The following is an 18,260-nucleotide window of genomic DNA, read 5'->3' on the forward strand; positions in this document are numbered from 1 at the left end:
ACGAAATTGCACCGCCGATACGGCTGCAAGAATTCTGTCAGAGGAGGTGAATCACCGGTGGGGGTCCCCCTTCAAATAGATTCAGACCAGGCGATCCACTTTACGGGTAGGGTCATGAAGAGGGCTTGTCAGTTATTAGGGGTAAAGCAGAGGTTCCACATACCTTGCCACCCTCAGAGTTCCGGAATAGTGGGACGTATGAATAGAACCCTGAAAACGGCTGGAGCAAAAGTGATTGCGAGCACAGGTAATAACTGGGTGGATGTCCTCCCAACCATATTAATGAGGTTGCGGGCAACCCCCAACCAGCCAATAGGACTGACTCCATCTGAATTAATGACCGGGAGGGCTATGAGATTACCAGAAGGGGTGATAGAAGGGTGCAGTGAAACTGGGCCGCTGAGGGATAGAATTACATGCTATGTAGCGGAGCTATGTAAACAGCTTCAAGGGATGAAAGTGGAAGTAAAGCAGCAGCAAGAAGCGGCAGATCGACACGGGCGCGGGCCGGAACCTGAGTCATCAGGGCTCCCAATGGTGGGAGACAGGGTAATGGTAAAAGGGGTACCGTCCAAACCGGGACTGGCGTCTCGGTGGACTGGGCCTTACACGGTCCTAATGACCAGCGACACATGTGTGTGTTTGGACATACGAAAGGGGGGGTAAGTGGAAACATTGGTCCCAGGTTAAGCCTCATGACTCACATTCTGTTTCGACCAACAGGAAAGCTAGCAACAGATCTCTTAATTACTTTGTTTCAGATAAACCTCTCTCACAATGGCGGCCTGGTGGATGGCCGTGATGGCGATCACCCTCCTGACAATTATGGTAGCGTGGGAGGTGCCCACCGTGCACATCGATAAAAGTACTTGTTTACATTCAGGACAATACATGTAACTGCCACAGGGAGGAAAAGGGGAATGGGTAAAGAAACCCAATATATGGATAACGGACCGGGTCACCACACATACCCATACGACCAAGGTATGGAAAATAAATCCCAAATGTAATATGGGACAAGGATACTGGGACCCTATCTGTGGCAGCAACCATGAGCTGTCCGCCCCCGGACAACCAGTCCAATTGGAACGGCCTCCCTGCCCATCACAAAGGGAAAGATCAGGGTATGGCGCCCCGGGCGGTTGGTCATATGAACTTGAGGTCCATCCCAGCACCACGCAAGCAGACTCCTTCAACTTGGTGTGGATCCCTGTTATCGGACCCAGAAGTGACAATTATACAAAACTACAAACTAGCGTGGATACTGATGGAGATATAATGGTCACCGGCATATATGATGATGCCACGGGACTGGGACGTTGGTTATACTCCTGCTCGCCGCACAAGGGGCAGCGCGGAAAAACGATGGGTGTGGTCATCAGGACCATCAACATTATAGCAGGGTGGACTAAATTACCCCCATTCATTTGGGAACCAGGACTTAAGGGACAGTATTGCCAAGAATTGTATAGCGATGTTCTTAAGTGGTTGGGATGTACTGATATAAGATGCTTTGATTTAACAACATGTGGATATCAAAAGCCGTCGCGATGTCCCACCATGATGCCACCTCCAACGGATGGCATGATCAGGGTCGGGGGCCCAAAGGCACTGTTACATGATGTAACTATGGTCACTTTAGAAGTAACCTATAACCTGAGTGGTATAGTGCCGGCATTAGAGGCCAATTGTGGTGATCACCCAGCATCAATTACTTGGGCGAAGCATAAATTGTAGCGATTACTTCGTGATTATAAGGACCGCATAGCCCCCGAAGTAGAACCCTCCAAGAGGCAGCGGAGATGGAGTATATTAGGGGAAGTGGGGAGCTTGTTTGGAAGTGCCAACTCGGTCCTAAATTCATGGCAAATCACAGGCCTGAATAGCTATGCCTCCTGGGTGGTGCAGGAAAGTGCCAAGGGCCTGCAGTTCACAGCTCAGGGAATGGAGTATGCGCTTACGGCAGTCGAAGTGCAGGGAACTGGGTTACAGAGAGCTATAGAGGACCTAGGGGAAGCCGTAATAAAGGCAACTGATTTACAGTCCAAGGGCCGAGCATGTGACATGCTGGTTCGGGACTTGATTGATAGTGTTGAATCAGACATTGAAGACATTAGGTTTGGGATGGTGCCCCGGCATGTGCAGAAGGAAGTCAGCAGTCTCAATCTGATTAACTGGGAGGAAGAGAGACAGGAACTCTTGGTAACCCGACCAGCAGGCGGGGGCCAGCGGATGCATTTAGATTTCTAATGATGATGCCACAGGGGCACAAGAATGGAACATATCAGGGGGATGTAAAGTAGAGTCTCTGGGAGTGGTCAGAGGCGAATTGGCGTACCGGGTGGGTACCCGCGGATACGTAGCACCTGGCAAGAATGGCACCCTCCTGATGACCACGGATGAGTGCTGTACTGAATCAGAGCACTACATAGTGTGTAACTGTAACACCCTGAAACCGATAGATGAGGGCTCAGCAGTGGTGGTGATGGTAGAGCCTTTGGAAGGTGCCTTTAGGCCAATCCAGGCATCTCCAACTCAGTGGTGCTTTCTGACCGACGAGAAGAACTACCTCTACGGAGGATTGGTATGTGCAAATAATCATACGTTCTGCCTTCAAGTTTCAGACTCTTTCACCTTGGGAGATTTCCATCTACCAGGCAGAACCCTCGCTGGCCCAGTCTTCAGCCCATGGTGGGATGACGAGTTGAGTGTGGATGATACACTAGGGAGGACTGCTAGGGTGGCGGTGGAACAGGCCTTGAAAACCACAATGGAATACATTGCACGGAGTAAACAGGTCACCATAAGGGGAAGAGTGGAGGTGGACTTGACCAAAAGAACGGCTAGAAGGCCGGGAGCTAAACGGCAGGGGGCTTAAGCCATAGGCCCAGGAGGAGAGGGCCAAAGACAGCCTAACTGGTGGGACACAGGTAGAATGGCAGCTGCCATCGCCTCCATGCTTGTCCTTATCATCAGTATATGCATCTGTTGCTATCAAAAATGGATGATATCTCAAGTGGTGATGATGTCAAATAGGGGATACGCCCCAGTGTCAGTAGCCAAGGTGCCACTCTGAGACTGGAGAAAAGTGGGACATGTATGCGATATAAATCTGGCCGAATGGGTCCCAAGCACAGCCAATGTCACTAGGACATTGGTGAGGCTGTAAGAGGACCATGTAATTTATGGATTTGACACTTGCAGGAGTCCAGTTGGATCCCTGGACAATCCAGCAGATAGAGAATTCAGGGATTTAGGTATGTCCTACCTGGATCAGACGCGGTCTGACCAGGGGCCAACAGGAGGGACTGTTAGGGTAACCTGTAGGTTTGGATAACCTTTAAATGTATATTATAGTTGCGTTAGAAGCTATGCTATTAAAATGCAACTGTAACTGCAATAAAGGCCAACATGTCATTTACCTTCCTAATTGTTTGCTGTACCTGCATGCTAACTTTCATAGAATCATAGAATGGTTCAGCACAGAAGGAGGCCATTCCACCCATCGAGCCCGTGCCAGCTCTCTGCAAGACCACTTCAGCTAGTCCCACTCCCCCACCCTTTCCCCGTAGCCCTGCAATTTGTTTTCTTTCAGGTACTTATCCAATTCCCGATTGAAAGCTGTGATTGAATCTGCCTCCACCACCCTTTCAGGCAGTGCATTCCAGATCCTAACCACTCATAGAGTCATAACAGCACAGAAGGAGACCATTCAGCCCATCGAGTCCATGCCGGTTCTCTGTAGAGCAATCCAGTCAGTCCCATTCCCTGCTTTATGGTGAACCTGTGGAATTCTCTACCACAGAAGGCAGTAGAGGCCAATTCATTAAAAATATTCAAGAAGGTGTTGGATATATTTCTTGAGGCTGAAGGGATCAAGGGATATGGGGAGAAAGCAGGGACCGGGTACTGAATTTGGATGATCAGCCATGATCGCATTGAATGGCGGAGCAGGCTCGAGGGGCCGAATGGCCTACTCCTGCTCCTATCTTCTATGTTTCTATCTCCGTAGCCCTGCAAGTTTATTTCCTTCAGGTGCCTATCCAGTCTCCCCTTGAAAACTTTGAGTGTCTCCGCTTCCACCACTTCCATCGCTGCGTAAAACAGTTTTCCCCATGTCGCCTTTGGTTCTGCCAATCATCTTAAGTCTGTGTCCTCTGGTTCTCGATCCTTCTGCCAATAGGACCAGTTTCTCTCTCTCTACTCTGTCCCGAACTCTCATGACTTTCTGTGTTTCCTGGACGAGGACAACTAAATCTCTCTGAACACCAACATTTAATAGTTTCTCACCATTTAAAAAATATTCTGTTTCTCTATTCTTCCTACCAAAGTGAATAGCCTCACATTTCCTCACATTATACTCCATCTACCACCTTATTGCCCACTCACCTGTTTATATCCCTTTGCAGGCTCTTTGTGACCTCCTCGCAGCTTACTTTCCCTATTGCAGTTTGTGGTGGAATACATTCTGCAACTGCTGATTGCCCACAGCGCCTCGTGGCTGCCCAGTTTTGAGCTGTTAGGTCTGTTCTTAGCCTATGTCCTTTAGCACAGTGGTAGTGCCGCACAGTACAATGGAGGGTGTCCTCAGTGTGAAGACCTGGTCTCCACAAGGAGCAACTTGGTATCATCTGCAACATGCCTCCAATTTTTGAGTCCATATAATGGTGAACACGGGTCCCAGCACGGATCTTCTCACTTTCTGCTAGTCCGAGAAACTTCCCTTAGCTCTTTCTCTCTGATTTCTGTTTTGTAGCCATCTTTTCACCAAAACACGCTACTTGGCCCTTGACTCCACACGGCCTGACCTTTGACTCCACACAATCTCATCTTGTAGATCGTACACACTGCAGATAAAGTGCACCAGTGGTGGAAGGGATCGATATTGAGTCCTGTGGCAAGTGTGCTGCTGAAGTGGACTTCTCTGTCCCGTGTGTTTTGATGGATCGCTAGTGGCGTTTTTCACCTATTTCCACCTTGAAAAAAAAATTGCTGCCAGCTTATTAAAGCCATTAACAGCTTCTCAGGTAAGACTTACAAAAGAATGGGCCTCGTAAGTCTCCCTCTGAATAACAGGACTGCACTGAAGTTAGAAAACACAGTTCGTAAACATTTAGCAATTAAACCGGACTGGGCGGGGCCTGAGGTACGAGTTTGTAACTGAAAATTGGCGGCCAGCGTACATCACACGATGGCGGAGGGCCCGGCATGTGGATTTCTGTATAATTTATTAATTAATTTTGTTGATTGCCCCACCGGCCCCAATATCGATGGGATGATTTAAAAAAATATTCTGTTGACCAATTGCGGCTTCCGATGGCGGTGTGTTTACCCAGAATCCTCCGCGAGGCAGAAAGTGCCCTATCAATGACCACAAGAACCCAGTGCGCAGACGCGGAACTGGACGGTGCTCTGAGCATGCGCAGTGCGAGTGCTGGCGCTGGTCTGAAGCGGAAGAGACGGTTCCGGGAGGCGGTAGGATTATGATATGATTTTAAATGATTTTAAAAGGGAGTTGGGCGGGTACTTGAGGATGAGGATCTTATAGGGTTACAGACAACAAGCAGGGATGTGGGACTAAGCTCGAGTGCTCATTCTAAGAGCCAGCACAGGCCCGATGGGCCGAATGGCCTCCTTGGTGATGTTCGCTTCCATGATTCTATGAAAACTAACAGAACCAAACAAAGAAATTATTTCCTTGGTTATTGATCATTTCACTAACTTTAAACAGTGTACTCTATACACCAACAACAACTTACATTTATATAGCACCTTTAAAACATCCCAAGGTGCTTCTCAGTAGCGCAGTCAGACAATAATTGACACACATAGAAACATAAAGGATAGGAGCAGGAGTAGGCCATTCGGCCCCTCGAGCCTGCTCCGCCATTCAATGAGATCATGGCTGATCATCCAATCTCAGTACCCTGTCCCTGCTTTCTCCCCATATCCCTTGATCCCTTTAGCCTCAAGAAATATATCCAACTCCTTCTTGAATATATTTAATGAATTGGCCTCAACTGTCTTCTGTGGTAGAGAATTTCACAGGTTCACCGCTATCTGGGTGAAGAAATTCCTCCTCATTTCTGTCCTAAATGGCTTACCCCTTATCCTTAGACTATGACCCCTGGTTCTGGACTCCCCCGCCATCGGGAACATCCTTCCTGCATCTAGTCTGTCCAGTCCTGTTAGAATTTTATAAGTTTCAATGAGATCCCCTCTAATTCTTCTAAACTCCAGCGAGTATAAGCCCAATCGACCCAATCTCTCCTCATACGACATTCCTGCCATCCCAGGTATCAGCCTGGTGAATCTTCGCTGAACTCCTTCCATGGCAAGAACATCCTTCCTCAGATAAGGCGACCAAAACTGCACACAATACTCAAGATGTGGTCTCACCAAGACCCTGTACAACTGCAGCAAGACATCCTTGTTCCTGTATTCGAATCCTCTCACTACGCAGGCCAACATACAATTTGCCTTCTTAACTGCCTGCTGCACCTGCATGCTTACCTTCAGTGACTGGTGCACAAGGACACTCAGGTCTCATTGCACTTGCCCTTCTACCAATCTATTGCCATTGTGGTCCAGTGCACTGACACAAAGTTCCTTCACAACTGTAACAATTTTATTCCGGTTGCTGTGAAGGCTGCGCTTACTCTGCTCGTACACCTGGTCCCCAAAGGAGGCAAAACAGGACTAATGCTGCCGAGCTCAGCTCTTTTTGATCAGAAAATATCAACTGTTTAGCCTCACCAGGAAATGCACAGAAGCGACATCAGTGCTCCTTGGCTGCCCAGGAAAGTACCCAGAGAGTGCTGAGAATGTGGAACTTGCTGCCACAGGGAGTAGTTGAGATGAAGAGCATGGATGCATTTAAGGGGAAGCTGGATAAACACATGGGAGAAAGGAATAGAAGGAGATGCTGATGGGGTGAGATGAAGAGAGATGGGAGGAGGCTCGTGTGGAGCATAAACACTGCATGGGCCAGTTGGGCTGAATGGCCTGTTTCTGTGTTGTACAATCTATGTAATTCTATGTAATAAGAGAGGAAAGAATGTTCCATAGGAACTAGAATTATCTGTACTGCATTTTAATCCTGAACTTACAGTGATGTCTTTTGTAAACTGCTTTTACAGGGAATATCATCAGCCTTTGAATATGGAAGGAGAAATGTTTGTCTGTTCTGTCTGTGGGAAAAGATTTCATACATCATTGTGACTGGAAATGCACCGAGACACACACACACACCCAAGTGAGAGTGTTCCAGTGCACTGACTGTGGAAAGAGCTTTAACCAGTTACACAGCCTGAAAAAACATCACACCATTCACAGCGGGGAGAAACCGTACACGTGTTCCGTGTGTGGACGAGGCTTCAACTGATCGTCCAACCTGGAGAGACGCAAGGACACCCGCACCATGGAGAAACCGTGGACATGTGAGGACTGTGGGAAGGGGTTCAATTACCCGTCCCAACTGGAAACTCATCGACGCAGTCACACTGGGGAGAGACCGTTCACCTGCTCCGTGTGTGGGAAGGGATTCACTCAGTTAGCTCAGCTCCAGACACACCAGCGCGTTCACACTGGGGAGAGGCCATTTTCCTGCTCCGTGTGTGAGAAGGGATTCACTAATTCATCCAACCTGCTGACACACCAGCGAATTCACACTGGGGAGAGGCCGTTCACCTGCCCCGTGTGTGAGAAGGGATTCACTAATTCCTCTGACCTTCTGAAACACAGGCGCATTCACACTGGGGAGAGGCCGTTTACCTGCTCTGTGTGTGGGAAAGGATTCATTCGGTCAACCCATCTGCTGACACACCAGCGAGTTCACACTGGGGAGATGCCATTCATCTGCTCTGTGTGTGGGAAAGGATTCACTCAGTCATCCAATCTGCTGGCACACCAGCGAGTTCACACTGGGGAGAGGCCGTTCACCTGCTCCGTGTGTGGGGAGGGATTCACTCAGTCATCCAATCTGCTGACACACCAGCGAGTTCACACCGAGGAGAGGCCATTCACCTGCTCCGTGTGTGGGAAGGGATTCACTCGCTCGTCCAGTCTCCAGACACACCAGTATGTTCACACTGAGGAGAGGCCGTTCACCTGCTCCATGTGTGGGAAGGGATTCACTCTGTCATCCAACCTGCTGACACACCAGCGAGTTCACACTGGGGAGAGGCCGTTCACCTGCTCCGTGTGCGGGAAGGGATTCAATCAGTCATCCCACCTGCTGACACACCAGCGAGTTCACACTGGGGAGAGGCCGTTCATCTGCTCCGTGTGTGGGAAGGGATTCATTCAGTCATCGCACCTGCTGACACACCAGCATGTTCACACTGAGGAGCGGCCGTTCACCTGCTCCGTGTGCGGGAAGGGATTCACTCTGTCATCCAACCTGCTGAGACACCAGCGAGTTCACATGTGATTGCAGGGGTTGGATGCTGCTGTTAATCACATCCAGGACTGAACCATGTTCATTCTGACAATTGGGGTTTGTTTCTGCTGATGTTAATAACCCCTATAACTGGGCTGGAGTTTAATATTCTGGATATATAGCTGATTGACTTGTCGGGGCTGCAGTGTTCATTTAAGAACCGCTGTCTGATCTTTCCCCTTAATTTCTGATGAGAGTCCCTGAATTATTTTACAATAAAATTATGAACTTTTACTTCAATCGTATATTAATCTTTAGTATAAAATCTACAATTCAGTGCCTGAAAGGTTCCACTGATTAACATCTCCAATTAGAAAGTGCTGATTAATCCTCGCTGACAATTCTTACTGACTTGCACATTACACACAGTGGCACCTCCATTATCCACCAGAAAGAAGGGGAATGGGAATTGGTGGAGAATCGAGAATCCCCAAATGTTGCCCCTCCCGTCTGGTACAGCAATCCCCTCGGCACGGGAATGGAGACAAGTCCAGTTATAGTGACGGGATGAGTTAAAGGTATTTACTCAGACGGGCGGAAGGTGGGAAGTGGTGTTCCACGGGGATCGGTACTGGGACCACTGTTGTTCACCAATTACATGAATGATTTGGACTTGGGAATCAGAAGTACAATTTCAAAATTTGCGGATGACACTAAATTGGGGGACGTAGTTAATACTGAGGAAGACAGCGATAGCATCCTTGTAGAATTATTCAGTTGTGTTCAGTAAATAGCAGCATCTTTTAATTTGCTTTGATCACATCATAGAGTCATAGAGTTATACAGCACAGAAAGAGGCCCTTCGGCCCATCGCGTCCGCGCCGGCCATCAGGCCCTGTCCAATCTAATCCCATTTTCCAGCATTTGGTCCATAGCCTTGTATGCAATGGCATTTCAAGTGCTCATCCAAATGTTTCTTGAATGTTGTGAGGGTTCCTGCCTCTACCACCCTTTCAGGCAGTGAGTTCCAGATTCCAACCACCCTCTGGGTGAAAAAGTTCTTCCTCAAATCCCCTCTAAACCTCCTGCCCTTACCTTGAATCTATGCCCCCTTGTTATTGACCCCTCTACTAAGGGAAAAAGTTCCTTTCTATCTACCCTATCTATGCCCCTCATAATTTTGTACACCTCAATCAGGTCCCCCCTCAGCCTTCTCTGCTCCAAGGAAAACAACCCCAGCCTGTCCAGTCTTTCTTCATAGCTGAAGCGCTCCAGCCCAGGTAACATCCTGGTGAATCTCCTCTGCACCCTCTCCAAAGCAATCACATCCTTCCTATAGTGTGGCGACCAGAACTGCACACAGTATTCCAGCAGTGGCCTAACCAGCGTTTTGTACAGCTCCATCATAACCTCGCTGCTCTTATATTCCATGCCTCGGCTAATGAAGGCAAGTATCCCATATGCCTTTTTAACCACCTTATCCACCTGTTCTGCTGCCTTCAGGGATCTATGTACATGCACACCAAGGTCCCTCTGATCCTCTGTCTTTCCTAGGGTCTTACCATTCATTGTGTATTCCCTTGTCTTGTTAGTCCCTTCAAAATGCATCACCTCACACTTTTCAGGGTTAAATTCCATTTGCCACTGTTCCGCCCATCTGACCAACCCATCTATATCGTCCTGCAGACTGAGGCTACCCTCCTCGCTATTTACCACCCCACCAATTTTCGTGTCATCTGCGAACTTACTGATCATACCTTTTACATTCACATCCAAATCATTAATGTAGACCACAAACAGCAAGGGACCCAGCACCAATCCCTGCGGTACCCCACTGGACACAGGCTTCCAGCCACAAAAACAACCTTCAACCATCACCCTCTGCCTTCTGCCACTAAGCCAGTTTTGGATCCAATGTGCCAAGGCACCCTGGATCCCATGGGCTCTTACCTTCTTGACCAGTCTTCTATGCAGGACTTTATCGAAAGCCTTACTGAAATCCATGTATACCACATCCACTGCACTACCCGCATCCACACACCTAGTCACCCCCTCAAAAAATTCAATCAAATTAGTCAGACATGATCTTCCCTTGACCAAGCCATGCTGACTATCCCTGATTAATCCTTGCCTCTCCAAGTGGAGACTAATTCTGTCCCTCAGAATTTTTTCCAATAGTTTCCCTACCACTGATGTTAGGCTCACTGGCCTGTAATTCCCTGGTTTATCCCTACTACCCTTCTTGAATAATGGTACTACGTTAGCTGTTCTCCAGTCCTCTGGCACATCCCCTGTGGCCAGAGAGGTTTTGAAAATTTGTGTCAGAGCCCCTGCAATCTCCTCCTTTGCCTCACACAGCAGCCTGGGATACATCTCATCCGGGCCTGGGGATTTATCCACTTTTAAGCCTGCTAAAACCGCCAGTACCTCCTCCCTCTCGATGCTAATATGTTCAAGTATATCACAGTCCCCCTGCCCGATTTCTATGTCTACATCGTCCTTCTCCATAGTGAACACAGATGCAAAAAATTCATTTAAAACCCCACCTACATCTCCTGGCTCCAATCACAGATTGCCACTTTGGTCCCTAATGGGCCCTACTCTTTCCCTAGTTATCCTCTTGCCCTTAATATACTTATAAAACACCTTGGGATTTTCCTTTATTTTGCTCGCCAGTGTTATTTCATGGCCCCCCCTCGCTCTCCTAATTTCTTTTTTAAGTATCCCCCTGCACTTTTTATAGTCCTCTAGGGCTTCCTGTCTTTAGTCCTTTGTATCTGCCAAAAGCCCCCCTTTTTTTCCTAATCCATTCTCGTATATCCCTTGACATCCAAGGTTCCCTGGGCTTGTTGGGCCCACCTTTGACCTTTACGGGAACATGTTGCCATTGTACTCTCTCAAAATCCTTTCTGAAAGACTCCCATTGCTCCGATGTAGATTTTCCTACAAGTAGCTGATCCCAGTCCACTTTGGCCAGATCCTGCCTTATCATATTGTAATGAAATCTGTTTGTCTTGATCCTGTATTTCCTGTATTCGTTTTGCACTCATGTATATTACCCTCCCCCACACTGTGTATAGTTTCACTTCCTCTTTCCTGACTAACCTGGAAGGTTCCAGGTCTTGGATCTTGGCTCCGCCCCTGACTTCTCTTACATAAAGATCCCAGGATCTGTATGACTCATTCCTGTGAACCAGTCGGCGTGTTGAGATGTTAGCTCTGATCTTAGTGATTAAAAGCCAACTTGTTTAAGTCTATAACTTCTAGTTTTGTGGTTATTGAAGGCACATCAATTTTAATCACTAAAGAATACTAGGATGGATCGACTCCTAAAACCAGAGCGTCTGGACTTGGATCCACATTCTGCTGAAGCATCAAATCAATTTGGACACTGGCTCAAATGCTTCGAACTCTTCGCGGGGGCCTCATCCGCTAGCAAGGTAGATAAGCTGAGTCTACTGACTACTCGCGTTAGTCATCGGATTTATTCGTTCATCTGGGACGCCACCTCTTACACGGAGGCCATCACTATCCTGAAGGCCCAATACCAGAGGCCGGTAAAGGAAGTGTACGCCAGGCATCTGCTGGCTACACGCAGGCAGCGACCTGAGGAATCAATGGACGATTTCTTACAGGGCCTAAAGGACTTGGTCCGGGACTGCAACTGCAAGGCCGTGACGGCCAATGTGTACTCTGACGAATTGGTCCGCGATTCCTTCATCACGGGCCTCAAATCGAATTATATCCGGCAGAGACTGCTGGAGAAGGAGGTCCTGGACTTAAAAAAGGCAGTGGCCACTGCGCGATCGCTGGACGTGGCCCAGAAAAACTCTGACTCTTATTCTTCCGGCCATGCGGCCCTCACCGCCTCGTGCGCACCGAGCGGGCCGCCATCTTGGAATCAGCCATCTTCCCCATCCAGGTCTCAGACCAGCTCTACACCGCCGGAGTCCCCACACAGAAGTTCACCCAGGAGTCCTACTACAGCGGCAATGTCTCGAGGCCCGAAATGCTACTTCTGCGGCCAGGCCAAGCACCCCAGACAACGATGCCCAGCGAAGGACGCTACATGCTTCAAATGTAAGAAAAAGGGGCATTTTAGCAAAGTCTGCAGGGGGAATCCGATTTCCAACTCCGTCACCGCCTCGTGCGTGCCGTGCGGGCTGCCATCTTGGGATCCGCCATCTTTTCCCGACTCAACGGCCGCTCAGGGCCCAACAGTGGCTTCGATCACGGTGGATCAATCCAGGCCACACCCGTTGACAAAATCCACGATGGACATACAGGTAAACGGGAATTTAACGAAATGTTTATTTGACTGTGGGAGTACTGAGAGTTTTATCCACCCTAGCCTGGTACGGCGGCACTCATTAATGGTAACCCCTACATGGAGCAGAATTGCTATGGCTGCTAAACCCCACACTTCGGACATTTTGGGCTACTGTGTGGTAACACTGACTGTAAAAGGCACAGACTACAAGGATTTTAAACTCCTCGTGATGCCAGAACTCTGTGTTAATGTAATCTTGGGCCTGGACTTCCAGTGCCACCACGAAAGTGTCACGCTAGCATATGGTGGGTCCCAGCCACCACTCACAGTCTGTGGCCTATCAACCTTAAAAATCAGCCCGCCCTCTTTATTCGCTAATCTCGCTCCGAACTGTAGGCCCATAGCGACCAAAAGTAGACGGTACAGTCTGGAAGACAGACACTTTATCAAGGCGGAAGTGGACAGACTCCTGCGGGAAGGCATTATTGAATGCAGTACCAGTCCGTGGCACGCCCAAGTAGTCATAGTTAAAAATAGCGGAAAGAAACGGATGGTAATTGACTACAGCCAGACTGTTAATATTTATACCCAGCTGGACGCCTACCCTTTACCCCGCATATCAGAAATGGTCAACCAGATTGCGCAATACCGAGTCTTCTCGACTATCGACCTCAACTCCGCGTATCACCAGCTCCCCATTAGAACGGAGGACCGCCCATACACCATCTTCGAGGTGAACGGGCGCCTCTACCATTTTCTCAGAGTGCCCTTCGGGGTAACAAATGGGGTCTCGGTCTTCCAACGTGAGATGGACCGCATGGTTGATGAGAATAAACTACAAGCTACCTACCCCTATCTGGACAATGTCACGATCTGCGGGCACAACCAGCAAGACCACGATCTAAATCTTGCGAGATTTTTTAAACTGCCCTAAAGCTGAATCTAACCTACAACGAAGACAAATGTGTCTTCAACACAACCCGTCTCTGTATCCTCGGCTGTGTGGTGGAAGATGGGGTAATTGGACCGGACCCTGACCGATTACGCCCCCTAAAGGAACTGCCCCTGCCACACAATCCCAAAGCTTTAAAAAGGTGCCTGGGATATTTTTCGTATTATGCCCAATGGGTGCCCAATTACTCTGATAAGGCCCGACCCCTCATTAAATCGACGTCCTTCCCACTATCAGCTGAAGCTCGGGAGGCTTTCACCAGTATTAAACAGGACATTGAAAGGGCTGCAGTGTGTGCAGTGGACGAAAGCATTCCCTTTCAAGTCGAAAGCGATGCGTCAGACTTTGCCTTAGCTGCGACCCTCAATCAGGCTGGGAGACCTGTGGCCTTCTTCTCCCGAACCCTTCAGGGACCTGAAATCAGGCACTCTTCTGTCGAGAAGGAGGCACAGGCTATAGTGGAGGCAGTGCGGCACTGGAGACACTACCTAGCCGGCAAACGTTTCACCTTGCTCACCGACCAGCGGTCGGTGGCTTTCATGTTTAATAACAAACAAAGGGGGAAAATCAAGAATGACAAAATACTCAGGTGGAGGATCGAACTATCCACGTTCGACTATGATATTATGTACAGGCCGGGAGCCCTTAATGAACCCCCAGACGCCCTATCGCGGGGAATGTGTGCCAGCATTCATACGGACAAATTACAGGGTCTCCACAACGACCTCTGTCACCCAGGGGTCACCCGACTATACCTTTTTATAAAGTCCTGCAATCTGCCCCACTCCATCAAGGAGGTCAGAGCAATGACCAGAGCCTGCCGCATCTGTGCGGAATGCAAGCCTCATTTCTACAGGCCTGACCGTGCACACCTTATCAAAGCCACACGGCCATTCGAGCGCCTAAGTCTGGACTTCAAGGGACCCCTTCCCTCTGCCAACCGTAACGTATACTTCCTCAATATCATCGATGAATATTCCCGCTTCCCCTTTGCCATTTCCTGCCCAGACATGACCAGTGCCACCGTCATCAAGTGTCTCTGTAATCTATTCTGCATGTTTGGCATGCCAAACTACATACACAGCGATAGGGGGACGTCATTCATGAGTGATGAACTGCACCAGTTCTTGCTCTCAAAGGGGATAGCCACTAGCAGAACCACTAGCTACAACCCCCGGGGTAATGGGCAAGTGGAAAGGGAGAATGCTACTGTTTGGAAGGCTGTCACATTAGCCTTAAAGTCAAAAGGCCTCCCGACCTCCCGCTGGCAGGAAGTCCTCCCAGACGTGCTCCACTCCATAAGGTCTCTGTTATGTACAGCCACTAATACTACCCCTCACGAAAAGATGTTTGTTTTCCCCCGGAAATCCACCTCGGGCATATCTCTACCCGCGTGGCTGACGTCTCCGGGGACAGTACTATTGTGGAAGCACGTGAGAGGCCATAAAACGGACCCCCTTGTGGAAAAGGTACAGCTCCTCCATGCAAACCCTCAGTACGCCTATATCGAATACTCTGACGGGCGAGAGGACACTGTTTCCTTAAAAGACCTTGCTCCCTCGGGGAGCGGACAGAACGATGAGAGACTACCCGAGGAAGACCTACACTACAAAGAGACAGGACGCCCAGAGGTATCAATACCCAACTTTAACCTGGAGGACACTGCAGATAACCTGGAAGACACTGCGGAGGCCCGGACAGCGGAGGAACCAGAATCCACTCCCCTAGAGGCACCCCAACCGGCTTTGCGCCAATCACTGAGAACTGCAAAACCTCCTGACAGACTCACTTATACCAACTTTTAAGAAACATCACCCCGATGGACTAAATCTAAAGAAGGGGTGAATGTAATGAAATCTGTTTGTCTTGATCCTGTATTTCCTGTATTCGTTTTGCACTCATGTATATTACCCTCCCCCACACTGTGTATAGTTTAACTTCCTCTTTCCTGACTAACCTGGAAGGTTCCAGGTCTTGGCTCTTGGCTCCGCCCCTGACTTCTCTTACATAAAGATCCCAGGATCTGTATGACTCATTCCTGTGAACCAGTCGGCGTGTTGAGATGTTAGCTCTGATCTTAGTGATTAAAAGCCAACTTGTTTAAGTCTATAACTTCTAGGTTTGTGGTTATTGAAGGCACATCACATATTAACATCACTATATAGTTATGTGAAAAACAGAAATCATTAACAGCTCCCAATTTGAGAATTGTTAGATTCAAACTCAACTTCTTCCAAGTACAATCTAACATTTCAAAAATTGTAATGGATGTAGGTGAGATATTAGGACTGTTGTCTAACACAATCCAAACACACTGACACACAAACAGATAGGCAGGTGTCGCTTCACAGCGAATCCTTTCAAGCCTCACTAAAAAGTGACAGACTGGCAATCCATTGTTCACTAATGGAGTTGTGATCTTTGTAAATTAAGAAAGGAAATGCATGGAAATGTGTCAAACAGTTGATTAACGGAGTGGGGCATCATCTCCCTTTGATTTCTATTTCTGACACCAGGCAACACGACATAAACAGACTCTTCAGGTGTGAGACATCAGACTTCAGAACAACACGTCTGCCAGCTCTGGCCACAAAGCTCAGTACAGTCAACCTTTCAGCAGCTGCAGCCCTGATTAAATAACTAGTAGTTTAACATGTCTAGTAGAGCTTTTGTATCAAAATAGAAGGAATGTATTTGTGACACACACACAATTAATAATTACATCACAATGTGATTCCGAGGATCGATTATCGCCTCTTGATACCTTCTGTGCCCACCAGCCGAGGAAGGTATCAAGTGAACCGGTGGACACCGCCTGCTCCCTCTCCAGGGCCACCCGGGCAGGGACAAGACCTCGGGAGAGAGGCAGGCAGCCAGAGTGACCCCCCATGGGCTCCGCCCATCCTGGACCTACAAATTGCTGTTTTCGCCAGGCCCAAGAGCAGGTCCAGGAGAAGATCCTCCGACTTACCCACCCCCCTCCGCACCGGGCGGGCAAAGATTAGGAGCGTGGAGCTAAAGTGTAACCAAGAGTTGAGGAGCAGCCCTTTCAGGTAACTATACAGGGGTTGCAACCTCTCACACTGAATATATACACGGCCCGTGGACTCCTCTAGGCCGCAAACATCACATCTGGCCTTGGAGTCCGGAAAGGAGCTTAAAAACTGTTGCACACGACAGCTCCTTGCAACAGTCTCCACCCCAGATCCCCAATGGTGCAGGGAAGGACCCCCGCATAGAGAGCCCTCCACTGGGGAGCCCCATCTCTGTCAGACGGCAAGATGAACCACCAGGCCGGTTGAGATTTTCTTTTAGATTCGTTCCTGGGATGTGGGCATCACTGGCAAGGCCAGCATTTATTACCCATCCCTAATTGCCCATGAGAAGGTGGTTGTGAGCCACCTTCTTGAACCGCTGCAGTCCGTGTGGTGAAGGTACTCCCACAGTGCGGTTCGGGAGTTCCAGGATTTTGACCCAGTGACGATGAAGGAACGGCGATATATTTCTAAGCCAGGATGGTCTGTGACTTGGAGGGGAAGCTGGAGGTGATGGTGTTCCCCTGTGCCTGCTGCCTTTGCCCTTCTAGGTGGTAGAGGTTGCGGATTTTGGAGGTGCTGCCGAAGAAGCCTTGGCGAGTTGCTGCATTGCATCTTGTAGATGGTATACACTGCAGCCACGGTACACCGGTGGTGGAGGGAGTGAGTGTTTTAAGAAGCCTTGGTGAGTTGCTGCAGTGCATTTTGTAGCGGGTACACACTGCAGCCACGGTACACCGGTGGTGGAGGGAGTGAATGTTTAAGGTGGTGGATGGGGTGCTAATCAAGCGGGCTGCTTTGTCCTGGATGGTGTCGTTTCTTGAGTGTTGTTAGAGCTGCACTCATCCAGCAAGTGGAGAGTATTCCATCACACTCCTGACTCGTGCCTTTTAGATGGTGGAAAGGCTTTGGGGAGTCAGGAGGTGAGACACTCGCCGCAGAATACCCAGCCTCTGACCTGCTCTTTTAGCCACAGTATTTATGTGGCTGGTCCAGTTAAGTTTCTGCTCAATGGTGACCCCCCAGGATGTTGATGGTGGGGGATTTGGCGATGGTAATACCGTTGAATGTCAAGGGGCGGTTGTTAGACTCTCGCTGGTTGGAGATAGTCATTGTCTGGCACTTGTGTGGTGTGAATGTTACCTGCCACTTATCAGCCCAAGCCTGAATGTCCTCCAGGTCTTGCTGCATGCGGGCATGGACTGCTTCATTATCTGAGGAGTTGCGAATGGAACTGAACATTGTGCAGTCATCAGCAAACATCCCCACTTCTGACCTTATGATGGAGGGAAGATCATTGATAAAGTAGCTGAAGATGGTTGGGCCGAGGACACTGCCCCGCAATATTGGGCATTAAACAAAATTAATAAATAAATTATACAGAAACCTGAGTGCCCGGGTCCTCAGCCCTGGTGCAAACGACATTAGCCTCTGCTTTTCCATTCCTAACTCACACCTCAGGCCCCGCCCAGTCTGGTTTAATTGCTGAATGTTTTCTAACTGTGATTTCTAACTCGAGTTCAGGCCTGTCATTCTGACAGAAACATACAAGGCCTCAGATTTTTGTGTGACTTATCTGGGAAGTTTTAAATAGTTTTAATAAACTGGCAAAAATATTTTTTT

The 18,260-nt window shown here is 48.8% G+C and overlaps 1 protein-coding gene across 3 annotated transcripts in view; it reads left to right on the forward strand.

Annotated features, from left to right (window-relative positions):
- Positions 1-7,166: 7,166 nt before the first annotated feature.
- LOC147118975 (uncharacterized) overlaps positions 7,167-18,260 on the forward strand; it is a 305,332-nt gene continuing 294,238 nt past the window's right edge. Inside the window, exons 1-2 of one of the 3 annotated variants that reach the window (XM_085984708.1) lie at positions 7,167-7,932; positions 8,101-8,268. In XM_085984708.1, the coding sequence (XP_085840834.1) occupies positions 7,421-7,932; positions 8,101-8,268 (680 nt within the window). In that variant the 5' untranslated portion in view covers positions 7,167-7,420. Of the gene's footprint in view, positions 8,428-18,260 lie in introns of all 3 variants that reach the window. The other 2 variants (XM_085984703.1, XM_085984693.1) reach the window with 2 other exon arrangements.

The sequence above is a fragment of the Somniosus microcephalus genome, chromosome 4 (assembly GCF_052327205.1).
Source record: "Somniosus microcephalus isolate GS21.2 chromosome 4, FLI_Smic_1.0, whole genome shotgun sequence".
Taxonomy (NCBI): domain Eukaryota; kingdom Metazoa; phylum Chordata; class Chondrichthyes; order Squaliformes; family Somniosidae; genus Somniosus; species Somniosus microcephalus.